General features: G+C 40.5%; 1 protein-coding gene across 1 annotated transcript in view; it reads right to left on the reverse strand.

Moving 5' to 3' along the window:
• The window catches only part of ABCA13 (ATP binding cassette subfamily A member 13), a 417355-nt gene that overhangs the window by 385106 nt on the left and 10816 nt on the right, over positions 1-21433 (reverse strand). The window contains exons 2-3 of the mRNA XM_043462544.1: positions 14907-15000; positions 12867-12990 (exon numbers count right to left, since the gene is read on the reverse strand). Of these exons, the coding sequence (XP_043318479.1) occupies positions 12867-12990; positions 14907-15000 (218 nt within the window). The remainder of the gene's footprint in view (positions 1-12866; positions 12991-14906; positions 15001-21433) is intronic.

The following is a 21433-nucleotide window of genomic DNA, read 5'->3' on the forward strand; positions in this document are numbered from 1 at the left end:
TTTGAGCAGACTCTGGAAGTTGGTGATGGACAGGGAGGCATGGCGTGCTGCAGTCCATGGGGTCGCAAAGAGCCAGACACGACTGAGCAGCTGAACTGAACCCTAATAGGGTTGTTGGAGGGTCAGCAGAGGGAATCTATGTAAAATCTTAGCAGAGTCCAGCTCCCAGCTCTCTTTAAAAGGCAGTAATAGGGACTTCCCAGGTGGTCCAGTGGTTAAGAATCCACCACTGGATATAATAAAGCCAATGCAGGGGACACAGGTTCAATCCCTGGTCCAGGAGGATCCCACATACCACAGAGCAACTAAACCCGCCCACCACAACTACTGAAGCCCACACTCTAAAGCCCACAACAAGAGAAGCCCCTGCAATGAGAAGCTCACACACTGCAATGAAGAGTAGCCTCCATGATCAGAGAAAACCCATGTGCAGCAATGGAGACCCAATGCAGCCAAAATACAGGTAATTTTTAAATATAAAGTAGGACCGTAAAACAATTTAAAAATTAAAAATAAAGGGCAGTAATACAGCTGATGCTGGGACAGACACATTTTCAGCCCAAGAGCTGCAGGAATAAGCAAGCAAGATAAATAGGATTGTTGCTTCTATTACGTGTGTGTGTATGTGCTAAGTTGCTTCACTCTTTGTGACCCCATGGACTGTAGTCCACCAGGCTGCTCTGTCCACAGGATTCTCCAGGCAAGAATACTGGAGTGGATTGCTGTGCCCTTCTCCAGGGGATCTCCCCAACCCAGGGATCGAACTAGCCTCTCTTACATCTCCTTCCTGCACTGGCAGGCGGATTCTTAAGCACTACCACTGCCTGGGAAGCACTGTTTCTATTATAAATTCTGCTGACGTCTCCTACTGGGATCTTCCCCAATGGCTCAGTGGGAGAATCTGCCTGCAATGCAGGAGACGCAGGAGATGGAGGTTCAATCCCTGCGTCAGGAGGACTCCCTGGAACAGGAAATGGCAACCCACTCCAGTTCTTGCCTGGATGGAGGAACATGGTGGGGTATATTCAGTCTGTAGGGTCACACAGAGTCAGACACAACTGAGCATGCAGGCAAATTTTTCTTATTAGTTTATTGATAAGGCACAGTCTAACAGAATTAGAATTGTTTCCTAAGACGGCCAGATCCCAATGCAAAAAAAGTAATTCTAGGAATTGTCTTGTCTTGAATTCTTGTCTTGAACACCCCTCAGCTGCCTTGTGGCCGCTAAGGCCAGCCAGACCCCTACCTTCACTGCCCACTGGTAACCCAGGGCAAGTGCTGACAAGCAGAGTCTCAAGGATGTGAAAGCTTCTGAAACCTGTAATAGATATGGAGTTTAAAAGAAAGGGAAAGTTAGAGAAATTCCCAACTGAGGAAAGAAGAAATAAAGTAAAAAGTCTTTGGGACTTTCTTTAGATCTATTTTAGTTTTTTAATCCATGTCCACCCTGGAATTATTCGCTTTTCCTGGAGAATACAGCTCTGAAGCTACATGTGACTTGAAGACTTTTTTCCTGTTAAAAAGATCACCTCCAAAGTTATTGCCTTATTGTACCTATTGGAGCCAAACAAGCTTTGTGTCTTACCTACAGAATTAATATTCATGTTTGTATTGACATAACTAGTTTCTCAACTGTTCCTTGACCCAACTTTGTCATCCTACTGATCACGTAATTAATGAGGTAACACTCAGTGATATATCTGTTATACAAAAGACATTTTTAATTTTTTTTTAAATTTACCTCTGACAGAATCTATACTCATTCCCCTACACTGGATGTGTAGAATCTTAACCACTGGACTGCCAAGGAAGTCCCCCCATTCCTATGTTGATATTGCCCTATAGTTATATAAGATCTCACTATTTGAGGAACAACTCCCTTTACATCTATAATCATTTCAAAATGAAAGTTTTAAAAAAATAAAGTCAAATAATACATGATAAACTCAGGAAAGGATATTTACAACTCATACAACAGATAAAGGGTTTAACTCCTTAATATGTAAAGAGTCTCTAGGAATCAGGAAGAAAAATAATAAACAAGAAGAATTGACAAAGGCCATGAAAATAAGTATAAATTGTACACAGATATAAAAACAGGTTCAACATCCTCCATAATAGGAAAAACCCAATCAAACAAGATATCATTTCTCATCAAGAAATTAATAAAAATCAGATTGGCAGAAATCTAAAATTTCAACCAGATCCTCTATTGGCCTTACTAGAAAAAGAGATAGCCTCATATTTCAAAAGGTAGAGTGCAGTATATTATAATCCCCATATAGGATCATTTGCAAAAGGCCATTAAAATAAAAAATGCATTTTTCTCTTGACTTGCAATTCTGCTTCTAGTAATCACTCCTATAGATACATGTACATTAGTATGAAAATGCATAAGCCACTAGAAAAATATAACAAAAAGGTATAGTTCATAAGTCAATAATAGAGAAACATTAATATTTCAAAACATTAACTTTGAAATATTAATTAAATATTTATTGAAACAAAATATTCAATTTAAATGAACAAAAGCAACAAAGAGAAAAACAGGAATACAGAAAGATGGCAAAAGTAGGAAACAAATGGCAATAAGTAAATCCAATATAATAAAGCAAATGCTCTAAACACTAAAAGGCAAAGACTGTCAGACTGAATAATAAGAAAGAACCAACTGTATGCTGTTTAAATTTTAAATATAAAATTTAAAGATAGCCAGAAAGTAAAAAAGATGGAAAAAGATATATCACGTAACACTAATCAAAAGAAAGCTACAGGGTTTATGTAAATATCAACAAAATAGACTTCAAAACAAGAAATACAACCAGGGATAAAGAGATTATATTAACATATCATACATTATGTATTATAATATTTTAGATAATGGATGTAGTATAATGTGTATAACCTATTGTGTGATATATTGTATGTACAATGTCTTGTATGCATAATGTCTAATAACTGAGATAACTGGATTAAGTTATATAATGATAAATGAGTCAATACAGAAAAGATTTATTCTAACATGTATGCACTTACACCAGAGCTTCAATGAAGCAAAAATCAGTAGAACTGAAAAAACAGAAAAAGCCACAATTACAAGGATTACAAATCCTTTCTTGATTATTTATAGAACAAACAGAAAATCAGTAAAGATATTGAGGACTTAATGCCACCCAACAATAGCAGAAGGCCAGTAGTTGCTTTGCCGAGGCTGCTGCTGCTGCTAAGTCGCTTCAGTCGTGTCCGACTCTGTGCGACCCCATAGACGGCAGCCCACCAGGCTCCCCCGTCCCTGGGATTCTCCAGGCAAGAACACTGGAATGGGTTGCCACTGCCTTCTCCAATGCATGAAAGTGAAAAGTGAAAGTGAAGCCGCTCAGTCGCGTCCGATTCTTTGTGACCCCATGGACCGCAGCCTACCAGGCTCCTCCATCCATGGGATTTTCCAGGCAAGAGTACTTTAGGTAACATTAAATATTTATTAAAGGAGATAAGATGCTATCATCACAAAGTAATTCAAATTGAAAAAGACCTAAATCACATAGAATTCTCTGACCATAGTAGAATTAAGCATAAATTAGTAATAAAAAGATTTCAGGAAAATCTTCAAATATTTAGAAACTAAGCATCTGACCTACAAGTAACCGATGGGTCAAAGAATAAACTACAGTAGAAATAAGCTAATATTTTTAACTTGATGCAAACAAAAATGCAACAAATCAAAATTTGTGAGATGAAGTAAGATAGTGTTCAAAAAGAATGATAAGGCTTTTAATCTTTATATTAGAAAAGGTATAAAACTTATTATCTAAGTTTGAACATAAAGAAAGTAAATAAAGAAGAACATTAAATTCTAAATAAAAGAAAAAGCAACCAGGTGATAAAGGACAAAGTGATACTGTATTTCCAGGTGACATGATCATGTGTATAAAAAATCTTATGAGAGATTTTTAAAAATTCACTAGAATTGGCTGTCCATATTTTAAATTTTTAAAACAATACAAAAAATATGAAACTGTTTAAGAATACATCAACAAAATGTGTAAACTACAAAACGTAGTTAACTACAAAATGTGTAAGCTGAAAACCACAAAAACATTCCTCCTCAGAGATAGTCAAGAAAATCTAAATAAATAGAGAATATATCCTGTTCATGTATTAGAAGACTCAGTGTTAATATTGAGTCTTAAGACTGAGATATCAATTCTCTCCCAACTAATTTATAGATTAAATGCAATCCCCTGAAACAGCTAGACGTCCATATAGAAAAGAAAGAATCTTGACTCCTTCCTCACACCATACACAAAATCAACTCAAAATGAATAGATTGACATATAGGAGCTAAACCTACAAAGCCCTTAGAAGAAGACACAGGAGTAAATCTTCATGATTAAGAGCTAGCCAAAGACTTTCAGATATGACACCAAAAGAAAAAGCAACAGAAGAAAAAATAGATTAGTGGGACCTCACCAAAGACTGAAGGCAGGAAGTGAAGGGGACGACAGAGGATGAGATGGTTGGAAGGCATCACCAACTCAATGGATGTGAGTTTGAGCAAGCTCTAGGAGTTGGTGATGGACAGGGAAGCCTGGCGTGCTGCAGTCCATGGGGTCACAACGAGTTGGGCATGAATGAGCAACTGAACTGAACTGAACTGATACTTCAAAGAATAAAAGTAAGGAAGTGGAAAGACAAGCAACAAAATAGGAAAAAATATGTGCAAATCATATATTTAGTAATGGACTTGTGTCCAGAATATATATAGGACCCTTACAACTCAGTAATAAAAAGACAGATAACCCAATTAAAAATGGGCAAAGGATTAGAACAGATATTTTTCCAAAGAAGATACACAAATGATTGATAAGCACATTAAAAGATTGTCAACATCATTAACTATTAGGAAAATGTAATTGAAAACCACAAGAGTTACCACTTCACACCGCACCACACATATGAACAGCTACAATCTGAAGGAAAGAAGAGTAAGTACTGATGAGGATTTGGAGACATGGAACCCTACTACACTGCTGGTGGGAGGGAGACATGGTAGAAAACAGCCTGACGGCGCCTTAAAAGATTAAATACAGAATCACCGTATGACTTTCCAGATATTCAAGAAAAATAAAAATACATACTCATACAAAAAATTGTACATGTGTAGCACATGCATAGCAGCATTAATCATAATAGCCAAAAAGTAGAAACAACTCGTATGACCATCAACTGTTGAACAAAAACAATATAATATAATATACAATGGAATAGTAACTATCTGCAATAAAATGAAGTGAAATACTGACATCTGCTACAACATGAATGAATCTTCAGGACATTATGCTACATGAAAGAAACATTGCCAAAACCCCACAAGTTTCATAATTTCATTTCTATAAATGTCCAGAACAGTCAGTTCTATAGAGACAGAAAGTTGATTAGCAGATGCCTAAGCCAAGAGTAGGGAAAATGGGGAGAAAATGAGGGGTGAGTTTTGATGGATACAAGTTTTTTTTTTTTTTTGAGTGATTCAACATTTTCTATAGTTGATTGTGGTGACGGTTGCACAATTCTGTAAGTACACTAAAAACTATTGAATTTTATGCTTTACATGGGTCATTTTATGGTATATGAATTAAATCTCTGTAAGGCTATTTTTTAATGTAATCCTCATCAAAATCCCAGCAAACTTTTTTATAGAAATAAATAAGCTGATTTTTAAATATATATGGAAATTCACAGATGTACTAAAATAATTTTGAAAAAAAAGTTGAAGGACATATAGTACCTGATTTCAAGACATTTGCTCTAAAGCCTTAAGAGTATTGGCCTAAGGATAGTCCTAAACACCATTGAAATAAAAGAGAACAAAACCAGATCTACATGATATTATTAGATCAACTGGTTTTCAACAAAGATGTCAACTGTGTTTAATGGGCATAGGTTGGTATTTTCAACAAGTGGTATTAGAACAGCTAGACAACTAAATGTAAGATAAACCTCAACACTTACATCATATACAAAAACTAACTCAAAAATGGGTCATACACCCAAACAAAAGTTAAAACTATAAAACTTCTAAAAGAAACTGCAGTAGGCAATTGTAATGATCTTCAGTTACACAAATATTTCATTGTTACAGAAAAATACAAAAGGCACAAACAAGACATACAGAGAGCCAAAAGACACATGAAAAGATGTTCAGCATCACCAACTATTAGAGAAATGCAAATGAAAACTACAATGAGACATCATCTCACAATGGTCAGAATGGCTACCATCAAAAAATCTACAAACAATAAATCCTGGAAAGGGCGTGGAGGAAAGGGAACCCTCCCACACCGTTGGTGGGAATATAAATAGGTGCAGTCACTGTGGAAAATAGGATGGAGGTTCCTTGAAAAACTAAAAATAGAGCTACCACATGACAGCAGTCCCACTCCTGGGCATATATACCCAGAGAAAACCAGAATTCAAAAAGATCATGCACCCCAGTGTCCACAGCAGCACCATATACAATAGCCAAGACAAGGAAGCAACCTACATGTCCATCAACCAATGAATGGATACAGGTGGATGGGTAAAGAAGATGTGGTACATATATACAGTGGAATAATACTCAGCCATAGAAGTGAATGGAACAATGCCATTTACAGCAATATGAGTGGGCCTAGAAATTGTGATACTGAATGAAGTAAGTCAGAGAAAGACAAATATCATATAGTGTCACTTATATGTGGAATTTTAAAAAAGGATACAAATGAACTTATTTACAAAACATAAGTAGATCCATAGACATAGAAAATGAACTTATAGTTACCAAAGGGGAGGGGAAGAGAGGGATAAATCAGGAGTTTGGGATTAAAATATACACATTACTGCATATAAAGTAGATAATCAACAAGAACCTACTATAGTACCTACATTAGAACTATACTCAATATCTTGTAGTAACCTGTAATGGAAGAGAATGTTAAAAAAAGGAATACCGACATTTATATATAAATATATATATATATATATATAACTGAATCACTTTACTGTATAGTTGAAACTAACACACTATTGTAAATCAACTATACCTAAATTTTAAAAAAATACATTTTTTCAAAGCATTAACCAAAACAGAAAGAAGTGATAAACTAAATTTCATCAAAATGAAAAAAAAAAGGTCGCAGATTGGAAGAAATATTCACAACACATTTTTCTGATAAAACATTTACAAACAAAGTAAGTAAAGAATTCTAAAAATGCAGTAAAACCAAAAATTACAAAATAAACTGTTAAAAGATTTGAACAGGGAACTTCCCTAGCAATCCAGTGGTTGAAGAATCCGGACCTCCACGGCAGGGGCCACAGGTTTGATCAACAACAGAGGAACGAGGATCCCACACGCCATGCAGTGCAGCCCTCCACACCACCAAACAAAAGCTTTGAACAAACCATCTATACACAGAAAGTCAAATAGCCGATAAAGATATGAAAAGATGCTCAGCATCACTCACGATTAAGAAATGCAAACTGAAAGTATGATCAGATCACACTCAATAAAAAATATGCATGGCTTTTAAGCAAAAATATTATGAAGCTATAAAGTAAATTAAATGATGTGTCATTTAACCATGGAACTTGATGCAATTCCAGTCAAAATGCCAATAGGGTTTTTTCATTGCCCTTGACAATGAATTTATAAATTTAAATGGAAGAGCAGAGACTTCCCTCAAGGAGCAGAGCAAAATATGTCAGACATCAGATGTCAGACATTATCATAAAAAAGACACTGAGGAATAGTTCAGGGATGGCCTGCTGGACAAAACAGACATTGGAAAAAGGGCACACAAGAGGCTTGACTCATAGACCCTCGGGACTGCAGATCAGGACAAGATGGGCGATTTCCTTAAAGAGTGAAACTACAGCAATCACTCATCCAAATGGAAAAAATCTAAAGTGGATCACTATGACACCATTCAAAGACATAAAGCCCAGATGGATGAGAGATTTACGCGTGAAAGGAAAACCACACTTTTGGAAGATAATGAAGATAATGTAGGAAGTTTTCTTTATGGTGGTTTAGTTGCTAAGTCGTGTCCGACTCTTGCAACCCTGTGGACTGTAGCCCACCAGGCTCCTCTGTCCATGGGATTTCCCAGGCAAGAATACTGGAGTGGGTTGCCATTTTCTTCTCCAAGGAAGTTATCTTTATTAACTAAAGCAATAAACATGTTCTAACTATAAACCAAGTTTTAAGGAGAGAGAAATTTACAAATAAAAAATAGCAGAACACACCTGAGTCCCCCAGTTCTTGAATGCCACAGAGAGGAAGCTCAGCTGGGCCTGGAGGGGGCTCCTGGGGGGAGACCCTGCCCACACGCAGCCCAGCCGGAGGATAGACCAGGACCTCTGGGTGACCGCAGGTCAGAGATGGGGGCTCCGTGCCCAGGGGAACATCCCTCACACATGCTGAGCCAGCACTTCACTGAAACACGGGAAATTCAGGGCCTGAAAACAAACCCAGGAGCCCGCAAAACTGTCTTTCCTGTGGCTTGTTGGAGAGAACACTGCAGAGAAAGAGGAAGGGCGTAAGGACAGGGACTAAGCTGGAATTAGGGCTGGGAAAGCCTGAGAGAGAGAGGAGGTTCATCACACAGCGGGCAGACCCCCCAACTGGGCAGGAAAGGAAGCGCCTTCGCTCTATGGACGCATCTGTGTCACCGTGGAGCAGTGCTGACAGCTCTCCGTCTGTGATCACCCTAACGGTGACCCCTCTTCTCCAAGGCCAGGAAGGGAGAGAGATGGGCAAGAGCCTGGACCAGGGACCCGCAGGCTCCCTGCTCTGGTGCAACAGGTGTAGCCAGAGAATCCACGCCGCTCGCTCGGAGGCCGCAAGGTTCCATCCCAGGAGGAGCCTAGACCTCGGGGAGCAGCCTGCCTCCAGAGGCTGGGGGCAGGGACAGAGTGAGGGGAAGGAGGCTCCCAGGAGTAGGACAGGGTATGGGAAGGGGCCACCTTAATCCTGCCTTGGACTCCAGTCTTACCCCGTCAGAGGAGTCGCTGATGAGACTAGCATCAAATTCTTAGCTGCTTTGGCTGGGAAAAGATGATTCAACTCATGGCAAAGGGGCTGGACCCTGTGATCAGGAAAACTATACACTAGAGACACAAAAGTGTGGAAGGCACTCTAAAGGGCATCCGAAGAGGGAAAAGCCAACGGAGGAGAAGCCAAGAGGCAGGCGGCAGCAGCCAGGGAGCAAGTGAGATGCACAGCAGGAGGCCGTCCTGGAAGGGAGGTAGAGGCAGCGAGATGGCTCTCGGGGATCTGGGTGTGTTCGAGGAAGAAAAAAAATTAAAATATTGAAGATAAGAAAGTGAGAAGCGTAGGGGATTGTCAGGAACAGTTAGATGAAAACCCTTCAAGGGGCTGGCACTGAAAGATGTCTCAGCTAAGGAAGAGAATGAAGGATGTCCTGGCCTGGGGAGCAGCTCCTACAGATCCTGATAGTGAAAGGATGCAGGGGGCAGATTCAGAGAGTGTGTTCATGTCGTGAAGCATTTTCAATTGTTTTTATGCTATCAGCTTGACTTTAAAGAATGAGGAGCAATTCCTTATACTGCATGGCAATACCCACTTAATCTGTGGAGTCATGATCCATGGTTCATGATTCCAGCTCTGAGATCCTCTTTTAAGCACTGAGTGTTGGCTCCATAATAAAACCAGGAATCTGAAAGTGGATTTTCATAATCATAACCTAGATCAGATGAAATTTGGGATTTCTGCCCAAAGTGAACTTTCCCCAGGGAATTACAAAGGGCACAGAAATTCACAAACTGGCTAACTGTGATGTTTAAATGGAAACAGTGACAGATTCTATTTTCTTGGGCTCCAAAATCACTGTGGACAGTGACTGCAATCATGAAATTAAAAGACTCTTGCTCCTTGGAAGAAAAGCAATGACAAACCTATAGAGTGTATTAAAAGGCAGAGACATTACTTTGCCTACAAAGGTCCATAGAGTCAAAGCTATGGTCTTTCCAGTAGTCATGTATGGATGTGAGAGTTGGACCATACAAAAGACTGAGCGTCAAAGAATTGAGGCCTTTGAGCTGTGGGACTGGAGAAGACTCTAAAAAGACCCTTGGACAGAAAAGAGATCAAACCAGTCAATCCTAAAGGAAATCAACCCTGAATATTCATTAGAAGGACTGGTGCTGAAGCTGAAGCTCCAATACTTTGGCCATCTGAAGCTGACTCATTGGAAAAGACCTTGACGCTGGGAAAGACTGAGGGCAGGAGGAGAAGGGGGCAACAGAGGATGAGATGGCTGGATAGCATGATCGACTCAATGAACATAAATTTGAGCAAACTCCTGGAGATGGTGAAGGACAAGGAAGCCTGGCATGCTGCAGTCCCTGGGATCACAAAGAGTGAGACATGACTTAGCAGCTAAACTGAACTGATCCTAGATCAGATGAAATGTGGGATTCCTGCCCAAAGTGAACTTTCCCCTGGGATCACAAAGGGCACAGAAATCAGCAAACTGGTTAACCGTGATGTTTAAAGAGACTTAAACTTTTGCTCTCAGATATTCATAATCTGAGACAATTCTCAAAAAGTGATCAGAAGTGAATTTTTAACTATGGTTTGGGGAGTCCACTGAATTCGTCCTGGACCACCATGAAAACAGTGAGCGCCCCTGAGTGGAGGAGGCAGGTCCGAGGACAGAGCCCAGCACCAGGAGGGACTTCTTTCCTGCTCATCAGCGTCCAAGGCTCTGAAATGGACTGTGGTTTTCAGGATGTGGGGAGAGGTCTCCGCAGGCTGTGTGACCATCTGGTGTCAGCAAGTGGAGGTGAGGGTGCAGAGTGGTCTGGGGGACAAGAGCAGAGCTATTCTCTGAGTGGAGACTCCAGTGTCGGTGTGATTGCTGGAGCCGGAGCCGTAAGGACAGGTGAGTGCCAACTCCCACCGCAGGAAGGCTACCCCGCCAGCACTTCAGCATTCACAACATGGAAGGAGGGGAGTGAGAAGCAAATGCAGAGACGGTAAGTAAATTCTCAGAAGCACACAACGAAGAAGAGATGGGATAGATATGGTTTGGGTGCAAAGCCCCACTTTTCCCCCTTCAAGGACACGCAAATTTCCCACTCTGAGTGATGAAGAGATAAAAGAGAGACCTGATATGGGAACGCTGATCAGCCTCAAACGCTTCTCGTTTTCCCAGAAAGGCACTTTCTTTCCCACACATACAAAAAGGCCACCATGTATTTCAGGGTTATGACTTTACACTTTACTCTCAAATTATTTTCTTAATATCATATGTTTATAATACCTCTCTCAAAAAAAATGTAAGCACCCACCATTTAAAAATATCATACCAGATGTGTCCAAAATTACCTAGAAGCTTTGCATTCTCTTCTTGTAACTTACAGTTGAAAGTTAAAGATCACTTATGTTAGCAGGCCTTACACTTCAATGTCATAGATAGGTCAATAGCAGGAAGGATGGAGGAAGCAAAGACAGATTATTCACATGTGAAAAATTCAAATCATCTGATGACTCAGCTGCTTCCTTTCATGTCTAACTCCACTGAGAAGTTTCCAGAGCCTTCAGGGAGCTCTAAGTTAAAAACCTTCTGTGTTTTGACTCTTCTCACGTAAAATACCTCCCATCACTTCTCTTTTCAGTCTTTGGTGCCAGACTGCTGCCACAGGCAAACACAGGCCTGGCTCAGCATCCAGAGTCACGATGGCTATTGTCACCTGGTCCAGGTGAACGGCCAAGTGTATCTCAGCTGCAAATAGATGCTGGTCCAAAATAGCACAGTAGGAAACTCCAACAAATACTTGTTGTCAAGCATTTGGTGCCAAAAATGCATAGTTGGCCAAGAGGGTAATTTTGAGGTCAGAGTTTTAACCTACAGAAAACAAACTGTGACAAGCAAATGGCATCTGCTAATCAGCAATCACTTTGTGACTCTTGGAACAGCTATGGAAACACCTGTTACTAGAAACGAACCATTACTGGAGGTTGTTTGCATGTGAGTCTGAATGTCATAAAGCTGATTTTCTGGTGACTAAATTCTGTGTTTCTCCAGATCTGAAAGAGACACGTGTACCCCAATGTTCATCACAGCACTGTTTATAATAGCCAGGACATGGAAGCAACCTAGATGCCCATCAGCAGACAAATGGATAAGGAAGCTGTGGTACATATACACAATGGAATATTACTTGGCCATTAAAAAGAATTCATTTGAATCAGTTCTAATGAGGTGGATGAAACTGGACCCCATTATACAAAGTGATGTAAGCCAGAAAGAAAAACACCAATACAGTATACTAACAAATATATATGGAATTTAGAAAGATGGTAATGATAACCCTATATGCAAGACAGAAAAAGAGACACAGATGTATAGAACAGACTTTTGGACTCTATGGGAGAAGGCGAGGGTGGGATGATCTGAGAGAACAGCGTCAAAACATGTATATTATCAAGTGTGAAATAGATCACCAGCCCAGGTTGGATGCATGAGACAAGTGCTCAGGGCTGGTGCACTGGGAAGACCCAGAGGGATGGGATGGGGAGGGAGGTGGGAGGGGGGATCGGGATGGGGAACACATGTAAATCCATGGCTGATTCATGTCAATGTATGGCAAAAACCACTACAATATTGTAAAGTAATTAGCCTCCAACTAATAAAAATAAATGGGAAGAAAAAAAATAAAATGAGAAAAAAATTTTAAAAATAAGTAAATAAATAAATTCTTTGTTTCTTATGATGGCTGGCCCATCCCAAATTATTGAGGCTGAGCTAAAAGCCTCATGTCAGTTCTGTACAGGAGCTTGCCATGAAAAGGATGTCTCTTACCGAAAATGCTGTTCCATAGCCCCTTCATAGCTTGTGTTCCTGCACCTTGACCCGGTGTTGCAAAGAAGGCCTTGGACAAAGGGGAAAACGCCCCGGCTGGGCAGATCCCGGGGTTGCAAATAGCCTGGATATGGACACAAGGCAGAAATGAGTCCATACGACTGGTCCCAGAAATGGAATACCTAGTGAGTTCAGTAATATGTAATATCACGTTATTACATTATTAGTCCTGTTGTTAGTTTAAAAAATACGTCAGCAGCCCAACAGAAAAAAGAAAGGACAGAAAACTTTCACATTAACACCTTTCCTCCAGGGCCTGCCCACAGGCGGCAAGGCAGGATGGCTCTGCCTGGCCATATGCACAACTGCGTGAGAATCCTCTTCCTGCTCAGTGGGTGTCAACACTTCTGTCTTTCAACCTCACCTCCAGACACTGTGAATAGGCTGTGGGTTGGGAGAATCGAAGCAAACACCTCCTTTCGCCTCATATAAAAGCCAACTTAAGTGTGGTTACTAAAGGTCATTTAATGCAAAGATGTTTAGAAAAACTGGATAGGATCCAAGGTCTTTGAGGACAAATGGTACAATAAACCACTTCCTGGAGAAAGGAGAACTCTCTGACACGGTCAGTGGGAGTGTAAGTCGGTGCAGCCGCCGTGGAGACAGAGTGGAGGCTCCTCAGAAAACTAAAAATAGAATCACCGTATGACTCAGCGGTGCCATGCCCAGACGTGTGTGTGCGTGCTCACTGTCGTGTCTGAGTCCTCACAGCCCATGGACTGCAGCCCACCAGGCTCCTCTATGCGTGGCATTCTCCAGGCAAGAACACTGGATGGGCTGCCATGCTCTTCCACAGGGGACCTTCCCGACCCAGGGATCGAACCTGCATCTCTTAGGCCCCTGCATTGCAGGCAGGTCCTCTACCACTCGTATCTCCTGGGAAGCCCACCCCTCGGCACTCCTGGGAAGTCACCATCTTCCACATCCTTGAAAGCTTTTACGGATCTGAACCTGTTTGCTCCTCCAGCCACATGTCTGCTTCTCACTCATATAAACTCCTTTTATTCCAGTCTTCCCCATGCTATCTGCTCTGTCCAGAGCTGTCCTCCCCTGAACTCTTTCATCTGACAAAGATTCACATCTGCTAACTCCTCAGAACCCCTTCTTCAGAATGGAGTGGCCATTTCTCCTCTGTGCTCCTGGTGCCCTGCATCGAGTCCCAACATGACACTATCCCACTGCATTATCATAGTCTGGCCCTACAGTAAGTTCTGGAAGGACAGGGAAAATACTGCGTCTACTTCATCCTCAGCAAAGCTTGGACACAAAGACACTCAAAACATTATTTGCCAAATGAATAAATACATTAATTTACTATTGTGAATAGTGACATACTATTTTAGATAAAAGTCACCCCTTAATAATTTCTAATCATATAACATTTTTGGAATTAACCCCATTATCCATATTTCAAGTGAGCATAAGCATGACAGAAACAAAACAGGCAATCATTTCTCAAGGAGTGATGCTGTTGAGGTTTAAACCAGATAAACTAAATGGTCTTTCTGATAAAACACCTGGAGCAGAGGAAGTTATTAATAATTACTTCTAAATGCTCCACCACCATCGTCATCGCCGTCATCACCACCATCACCATCATCCCCACCACCATCATCATCCCATCACCATCACCACCATCACGTTAGTAAAATGAAATGCATCTCCCCCATACTTACCTCTTCCCTTACTCTTTCTATGTTTATAATGACTTATATACCTATATCCTGAATTGAGACAGCTCAATTTAAGGACTAAATCTATCTGTTAGATTGGGCAAATGTGAATATCATTCTTAAGAGAAAAAAATCTAAATAGATGCCTACTGGCATATACCCCAGAAACAGAGGTATAAACAAGAGAACCCTATCCATTCATTTCACTCAGGATTCAGAATTTATAAAGAACAACAGCAAAAAAAGAATGCTGCGTTTTCTTCTCTAGATGTTGGTGATCAAAAAGTATAATAAAAATGAAACTCACAATTGTCTCTGTGTCTGGGAGGTTCTTGAAAACGAAGAACTGTCAGAATCATGAACAGGATACAAGGCCAGAAGAATTCAGCCAGGGAGAGCACCTGGAAAGTTGTCCAAAAAATTAGTGTCTAAATGAATCACAAAGCATTATGAGATCTCCACCTGTTGAAGGAGGGTTCATGGGCCAGGCCATGCTTCCTTTAAAGGAAGTCATTGTCATCCCTCCCGTGTGTCCCTAAGAATAATCATTTGAGACGGGCCCCACAGAGATGTGTTCACTGTATCCAGACCCACAACTGTCAGCTCCTTGTGCTTCTCCTACCAGACCTGGCTTCTGTTCCTCCCCTTTTTCTCCACATTTTTATTACTGAAGAACTTATGACATTAAAGAAATTAAACAAACAATTTCATCCATATTTCTCACACTCCAACAAATTCACTATTTTTATTTTTCTCATTTCTTTAACATGTCTGACTTTTCCATCCAAGTAGATATTTTTCCAGAGTTGGTGGTGGCAGACACTTGGTTTCATTTTATGAATATTTTCAAGTGTTGCCACACACTGTTTTTAACTATCATCTTACTGGTTACGTAACATTCTTACAAATGAATGTATCATAATTTACATCTTTTGTCAATAAATTTTTTTGTAAAAGTAATTTTCTTTAAAATTACTCTCTTGAGATTGGAACAAACTCTGAAAAGTCAGATTACTGGAGTCAAATCTCTTGACACAGATTGCAAAAGAACCATTCATACAGATTGCAGTAATTTGTATAATCCTGAATTTTCAAAATCAAAAGAAAAGAAACTGACATTGATAGATGGAATTTAATTAAGAAGGAAACACCCAAGGAATAGCCTAGTGTAAAATTAATATAAAATCCTCAATTATCACAAGATTATTTTTATTGCCAACAGTCTGCACTTGGTTTCTGGTGCATAATGTTCTTCTGTTGGCTTCCACTCAGTTTATAAAAACAAAAGCTTATAGCCAGACACAGACCAAGCAAGGCATTCAGTAATGGCACAGACAAAAACCTCAGAATCTGCAGGTTAGGAAGTTAAGGATGCTGTCTACATGAAAAGGCATGTCCTGTTCTTTCAGACTCCAAAATCATGATGAACTAAAGTGAACTTCCTGTCACTTTACTGCATTAGTCTTTGAGCTACCATGGCCCTACATGGTCCCAGCCTTTCCCCAGGAGGTCAGCAAACAGCAAACAGACCTGTTTCCCAGCAAACAGACCTGTGTGGTCTGAAACCATAAAGACAAAACTCAGGTGGGACAGAACGTTTCCATCCCTGGTGTAATTAAAGAAGGCACCCTCTTGAAAATGAGTCATGAGGAAGTACTTCTCCTGCCAGAAACTGTATCCTTATGGAAAGTTCTCTGAGAAAGTGCTGAAAACCAACACCACCCACCCTGATAATAAAGAAATGTTCGAGGGAGGGCACCCTCTGGCTCAGTTCAGTTCGGTCACTCAGTTGTGTCCAACTCCTTGCGACCACATGGACTGCAGCACGCCAGGCCTCCCTGTCCATCACCAACTCCCAGAGTTTATGCAAACTCATGTCCATTGAGTCAGTGATGCCATCCAACCATCTCATCCTCTGTCATCCCCTTCTCCTCCCACATTCAATCGTTTCCAGCATCAGGGTCTTTTCCAATGAGTCAGCTCTTCGCATCAGGAGGCCAAAGGATTGGATTTTCAGCTTCAGTATCAGTCCATCCAATGAATATTCAGGACTGATTTCCTTTAGGATGGACTGGTTGGATCTCCTTGCAGTCCAAGGGACTCTCAAGAGTCTTCTCCAACACCACAGTTCAAAAGCATCAATTCTTTGGCGCTCAGCTTTCTTTAAAGTTCAACTCTCACATCCATACACGACTATTGGAAAAACCATAGCCTTGACTAGATGGACCTTTGCTGGCAAAATAATATCTCTACTTTTTAATATGCTATCTAATTTGGCCATAACTTTGATCCCTCTGGCTTAAAGGATAGTAATTAAACCAAATTAATTGATTTAATTACCAAAGGTCAAACACTGCAGAAGAACTTAAGTCACCTGTTCATTCTCTGTAACAAATGAGTCATTTCTTGAAGTACAGGGGTGGTGGGATGTCTGTAATTAATTATGGCTAAATATAAATGTCAAGGTTGAAAATATACCTCAGTTTAAACAATAACTTGACCTCATTAGGAAGAATAAATACATAATTGAGGAGGTTGAAAAAAATGTTAGTAATAAAATTTTTATTATTAATAAATAAATGTTAATAATAACATTTTAAATAATATATAATGACATTTATTATAATACTTATAATAATTATTTTGTTATTAACTTTTTAATATTATAATTTAAATAATACTTAAATTATAAAATGTTAAAAATAAAATAATAAAATTTTTACCAGCTGAGCCACCAGGGAAGCCTCTAATAATATGAGAGCCCTTTTTTTAAGACAAGCAAACATAAAGAAAACTGAAAATGGCTCATAGAGTCAAGACTCATATAGACCCTTTTATTTCAACATTTATTTATCTGGTTGCACCAGGTCTTACTTGCGCACGTGGCATCCTTGGTCTTCACTGTGGCATGTGAACTGTTAGCTGTGACTTATGGGGTCTAGTTCCCTGACCAGGGATGCAACCTGGGCCCCCTGCGTTGGGAGCACAGAATCTTAGCCACTGGACCACCAGGGAAGTCCCACCCTTTTGATATCATAAATTCACAAATAGATGCATGGTTGGGGTATTAAAAAAGTACAGAAAGAATACAACCATTCTCCCAAGATTTACACAGTTTTCTTAGCTCATTTTTATAAACATAAATAAAAGTAACAAGTATTTTTAGAAACAATTTTTTGGGATCAGTACTTGTAGATCAGCTCCATTGTTTTTAAAGATGACATAAGAAGATATGGTCAATTTTAATTTATTTAACCAATCACCCAGTTATAGAATTTGCAGTTTTCTGTTTGGCACCAGCGCTATCGGGAGCTTTCTGTACATTTGGCTGACTTTTGTAAGTATAATTTTGAGGTAGCACTGTTAAGGAAGATCTTTGAGTCAAAGTATGTATGACTTTTTAATTTAGATTTTAATGGGTAGATATAACCAAATGCCATCAATAAAAATATTTTCTCCAACTGTTTATTAGAATTTTTATTGTCTAAATCTTTTTTTAAATATTTACTTATTTGGATCTTAGTTGTGGCTCGAGGGCTCAGTAGTTCCAGCACTAGGGCTTAGTATCTCTGCAGCATGTGGGATCTTAGTTCCCCAACCAGGAACTGAACCTGCGTCCACTGCATCGCAAGGCAGATTCTGAACCACTGGACCACCAGGGAAGTCCCTTGTGTAAATCTTTTAAGCAGTCAGCTTATCAATCTTTTTATTTTTAGTATCTAGATTTTTTTCTCTACACATAAAAATCGCCATAATTTAAAGGATCTTGTCAAAGCCAAATTAAAATAGGCAATGGCAACTGTGAAATTATGAATATGTGTCATCCCAGTCATAAAATCAATGGCAAATCACTAGTTTCAAATAAGAATAATATTTAAAAAAAAATAAAACTCAGCCGCTCTCTCCTTGTGAGATGGCCCACACCCTGTGGGATGTGTTTCTCTCTAAACAAATCCACTTCTCATCTACCAATAAATAAATAAAACACTTAGAATTGAAAAGTTTCTCTGAAGATCTTGAAGTAAAACTCCAATTAAACATAAAATTAGAGTAACTCAGTTTTTTTTTATTTACAAGCCAATCAGTGAGCCTCTGAGAAGCAACGGCAGGAAAAATCTTCCACTGGTCTGAATGTGAACTTCCTTGGTTCAAAAGAAAACTGTGGACGCACCCAGGTGTCCTGTGTGGCTGTCCCTTGGAGTGAGTCAATCACCTCCTCTCACGGGGCTCTCTTTTCGCAGGGGCATAAAAGCAGTCTCCTCTCTCTCCTCATACTTTCGTCTCATGTTTTCTTCTCCTGTGTTGTTATTGTCCTCGACTCGCTTTCTGGTTAATTTTCGTGCTTCCCCAGGTCTCCCACACCGCAGGCCCCCTAGGCACGGCTTCTCAGCGGCAGGAAGGGGTCCCAAAGCCGTGCTAGAGGCAGCCAGAGGGAGATACTGCCGGAGGCTCTGCTCTCAAGAAAGACAACCTTCTGGAAGTCCCACTAGTGTTCACAAAACAGGGACCACTCTTCCAAACAACCACAAAGTCCCCTCTTCCTGCCATGAGTGCCAGCAGAGAGGCTCCCCCTGGAAGTGCCCAAATGCCTGATCTGTGGCCCAAATTCCACATCCCACAGCGACGGTTATGGATGCTCTGCCCTCAGACCCCTCAGAACCACGGCATATGGGGGGAGCCCTTAACACACACACACAAATGTACACATAAAGGAGCCCTGGGTGAAATCTCACAGACTTGTCCTCTTCCCAGACACCAAAAGAGAGACAGAAATGAAAAGAAACAAAGCTAGAGGAGATGGGAAGGGGGGTCACCTGCTTAACAGGGGATCACCCACCAGGGCTCAGTCCCAACGCGGCCCAGAGTCTGCAGAGACAGTGACTCTCCCCACCACACGCGTCTGTGGAGTCAGAGGCCCTGAAGGAATCCCCTTTTCTCTTGCTTCTGACCCCGGGAGTGAGGAAACTGCTGCCGGGGATATTCGAACAACACAGAGAAAGTGAACAAGGAGCTAACTGCTGGAGACGCTCCCTAGGCTACGCACAAAAATGAGAAAAGAAGCCACAGTCAGAGAATAACCTCCCTAACTGGATAGGTGAATACGGTATAAAGCCTCTAACAAGGTTTGAAGGAGGGCTTCCCTGGTGGCTCAGGCGGTAAAGAATCTACCTGCAATGCAGGAGACCCACATTTGACCCTTGGGTCTAGAAGATCCCCTGGAGAGGGGAATGGCAACTCACTCCAGTATCCTTGCCTGGAGAATCCCATGGACACAGGAGCCTGGCGGACTACAGTTCGTGAGGTTGCAAAGAGTTGGACACAGCTGAGTGACAAGATGTAGGAGAGTTCGGAGCCCAGCGAGGCTAACACAACTGCACATCGTCCCCACCAGCTCCCCAAGCCTCCCTCCTTCCTGCAGGAGAAAACCGGCACATGAAGGATTTGCTCAGACATTTGCACCCAAGCTTGAGGGAGAAATCAAACTCATCTCAGGTTTACTGAAAAGAGAGTCAAGGACAAATGCAACACCTGGGCTAAGCTGCCCAAGGATGGGTCAGATGAAAAGAAAAACAGCTGTCTAAACATTGTGAAGGGAAACAAAACAAAAGAAAGTCAAGGAGCATGACTGGAAAAGAAATAACTCAAATAATATGAAGACTTTCTTTATATCTGCTTCATAAAGAACAATGTAATAAGAACAAACATTCAGAAAATAAGAGCTTAGGGAAAAGATGCTAAATGAAAAAAGTGGTTACAGATCTAAGGGGAAAAAAAACAACAAAAAACATTACTGTGGAATTCTAAGTGATTTAGAAACCAGAAAAAAGAAGTTAGATACTGGTTAAATATACTTTCTACATTAGACAAACAGTTTGAGATAACAGTGAATTCTTAAAAAATGTTTTAAAGGCAAATATTAACACAAAAAGCTAATAGAATCAGCTTTGAAAAGCAAAACTCCACAGTATAATGATAACTGCTATACTTAAAACAGAGAATCCAACAAATGTAATGAAAAATATGCTCAAAGATATAACAGTAGAATTTCCCTAAAACAGAAAACTGATGAAAATTTTTTCTCAAGACTGAAAGAGTATGCTGTAATTAAAAAAAAAAAAAAGTTGCAGTTGACCTAGAGTTATTGAACTCCCAAGATGAAGAAAAAATACTCAGTTCAGCTCCAGTTCAGTTGCTCAGTCATGTCTGACTCTTTGCAACCCCATGGACTGCAGCACGCCAGGCTTCCCTGTTCATCACCAAACCCCAGAGCTTGCTCAAACTCATGTCCATCAAGTTGAAGATGCCATCCAACCATCTCCTCCTCTGTCGCCCCCTTCTCTTCCTACCCCCAATCCTTCCCAGCATCAGGGTCTTTTCCAGTGAGTCAGTTTTTCACATCAGGTGGCCCAAGTATTGGAGTTTCACCTTCAGGATCAGTACTTCCAATGAACACCCAGGACTGATTTCCTTTAGGATGGACTGGTTGGATCTCCTTGCAGTCCAAGGGACTTCCAAGAGTCTCCTCCAACACCACAGTTCAAAAGCGTCCATTCTTTGGTGCTCAGCTTTCTTTATAGTCCAGCTCTCACATCCATACATGACTACTGAAAAAAACCATAGCTTTGACTAGATGGACCTTTGTCGGCAAAGTAATGTGCTGCTTTTTAATATGCTGTCTAGGTTGGTCATAACTTTTCTTCCAAGGAGCAAGTGTCTTTTAATTTCATGACTGCAGTGATTTTGGAGCCCAAGAAAATTAAGTTTCTCATTGTTTCCGCATCTATTTGCCATGAAGTGATGGGACCAGATGCCATGATCTTAGTTTTCTGAATA

This window comes from Cervus canadensis, chromosome 3, assembly GCF_019320065.1.
Source record: "Cervus canadensis isolate Bull #8, Minnesota chromosome 3, ASM1932006v1, whole genome shotgun sequence".
NCBI classification, from domain to species: Eukaryota; Metazoa; Chordata; class Mammalia; order Artiodactyla; family Cervidae; genus Cervus; species Cervus canadensis.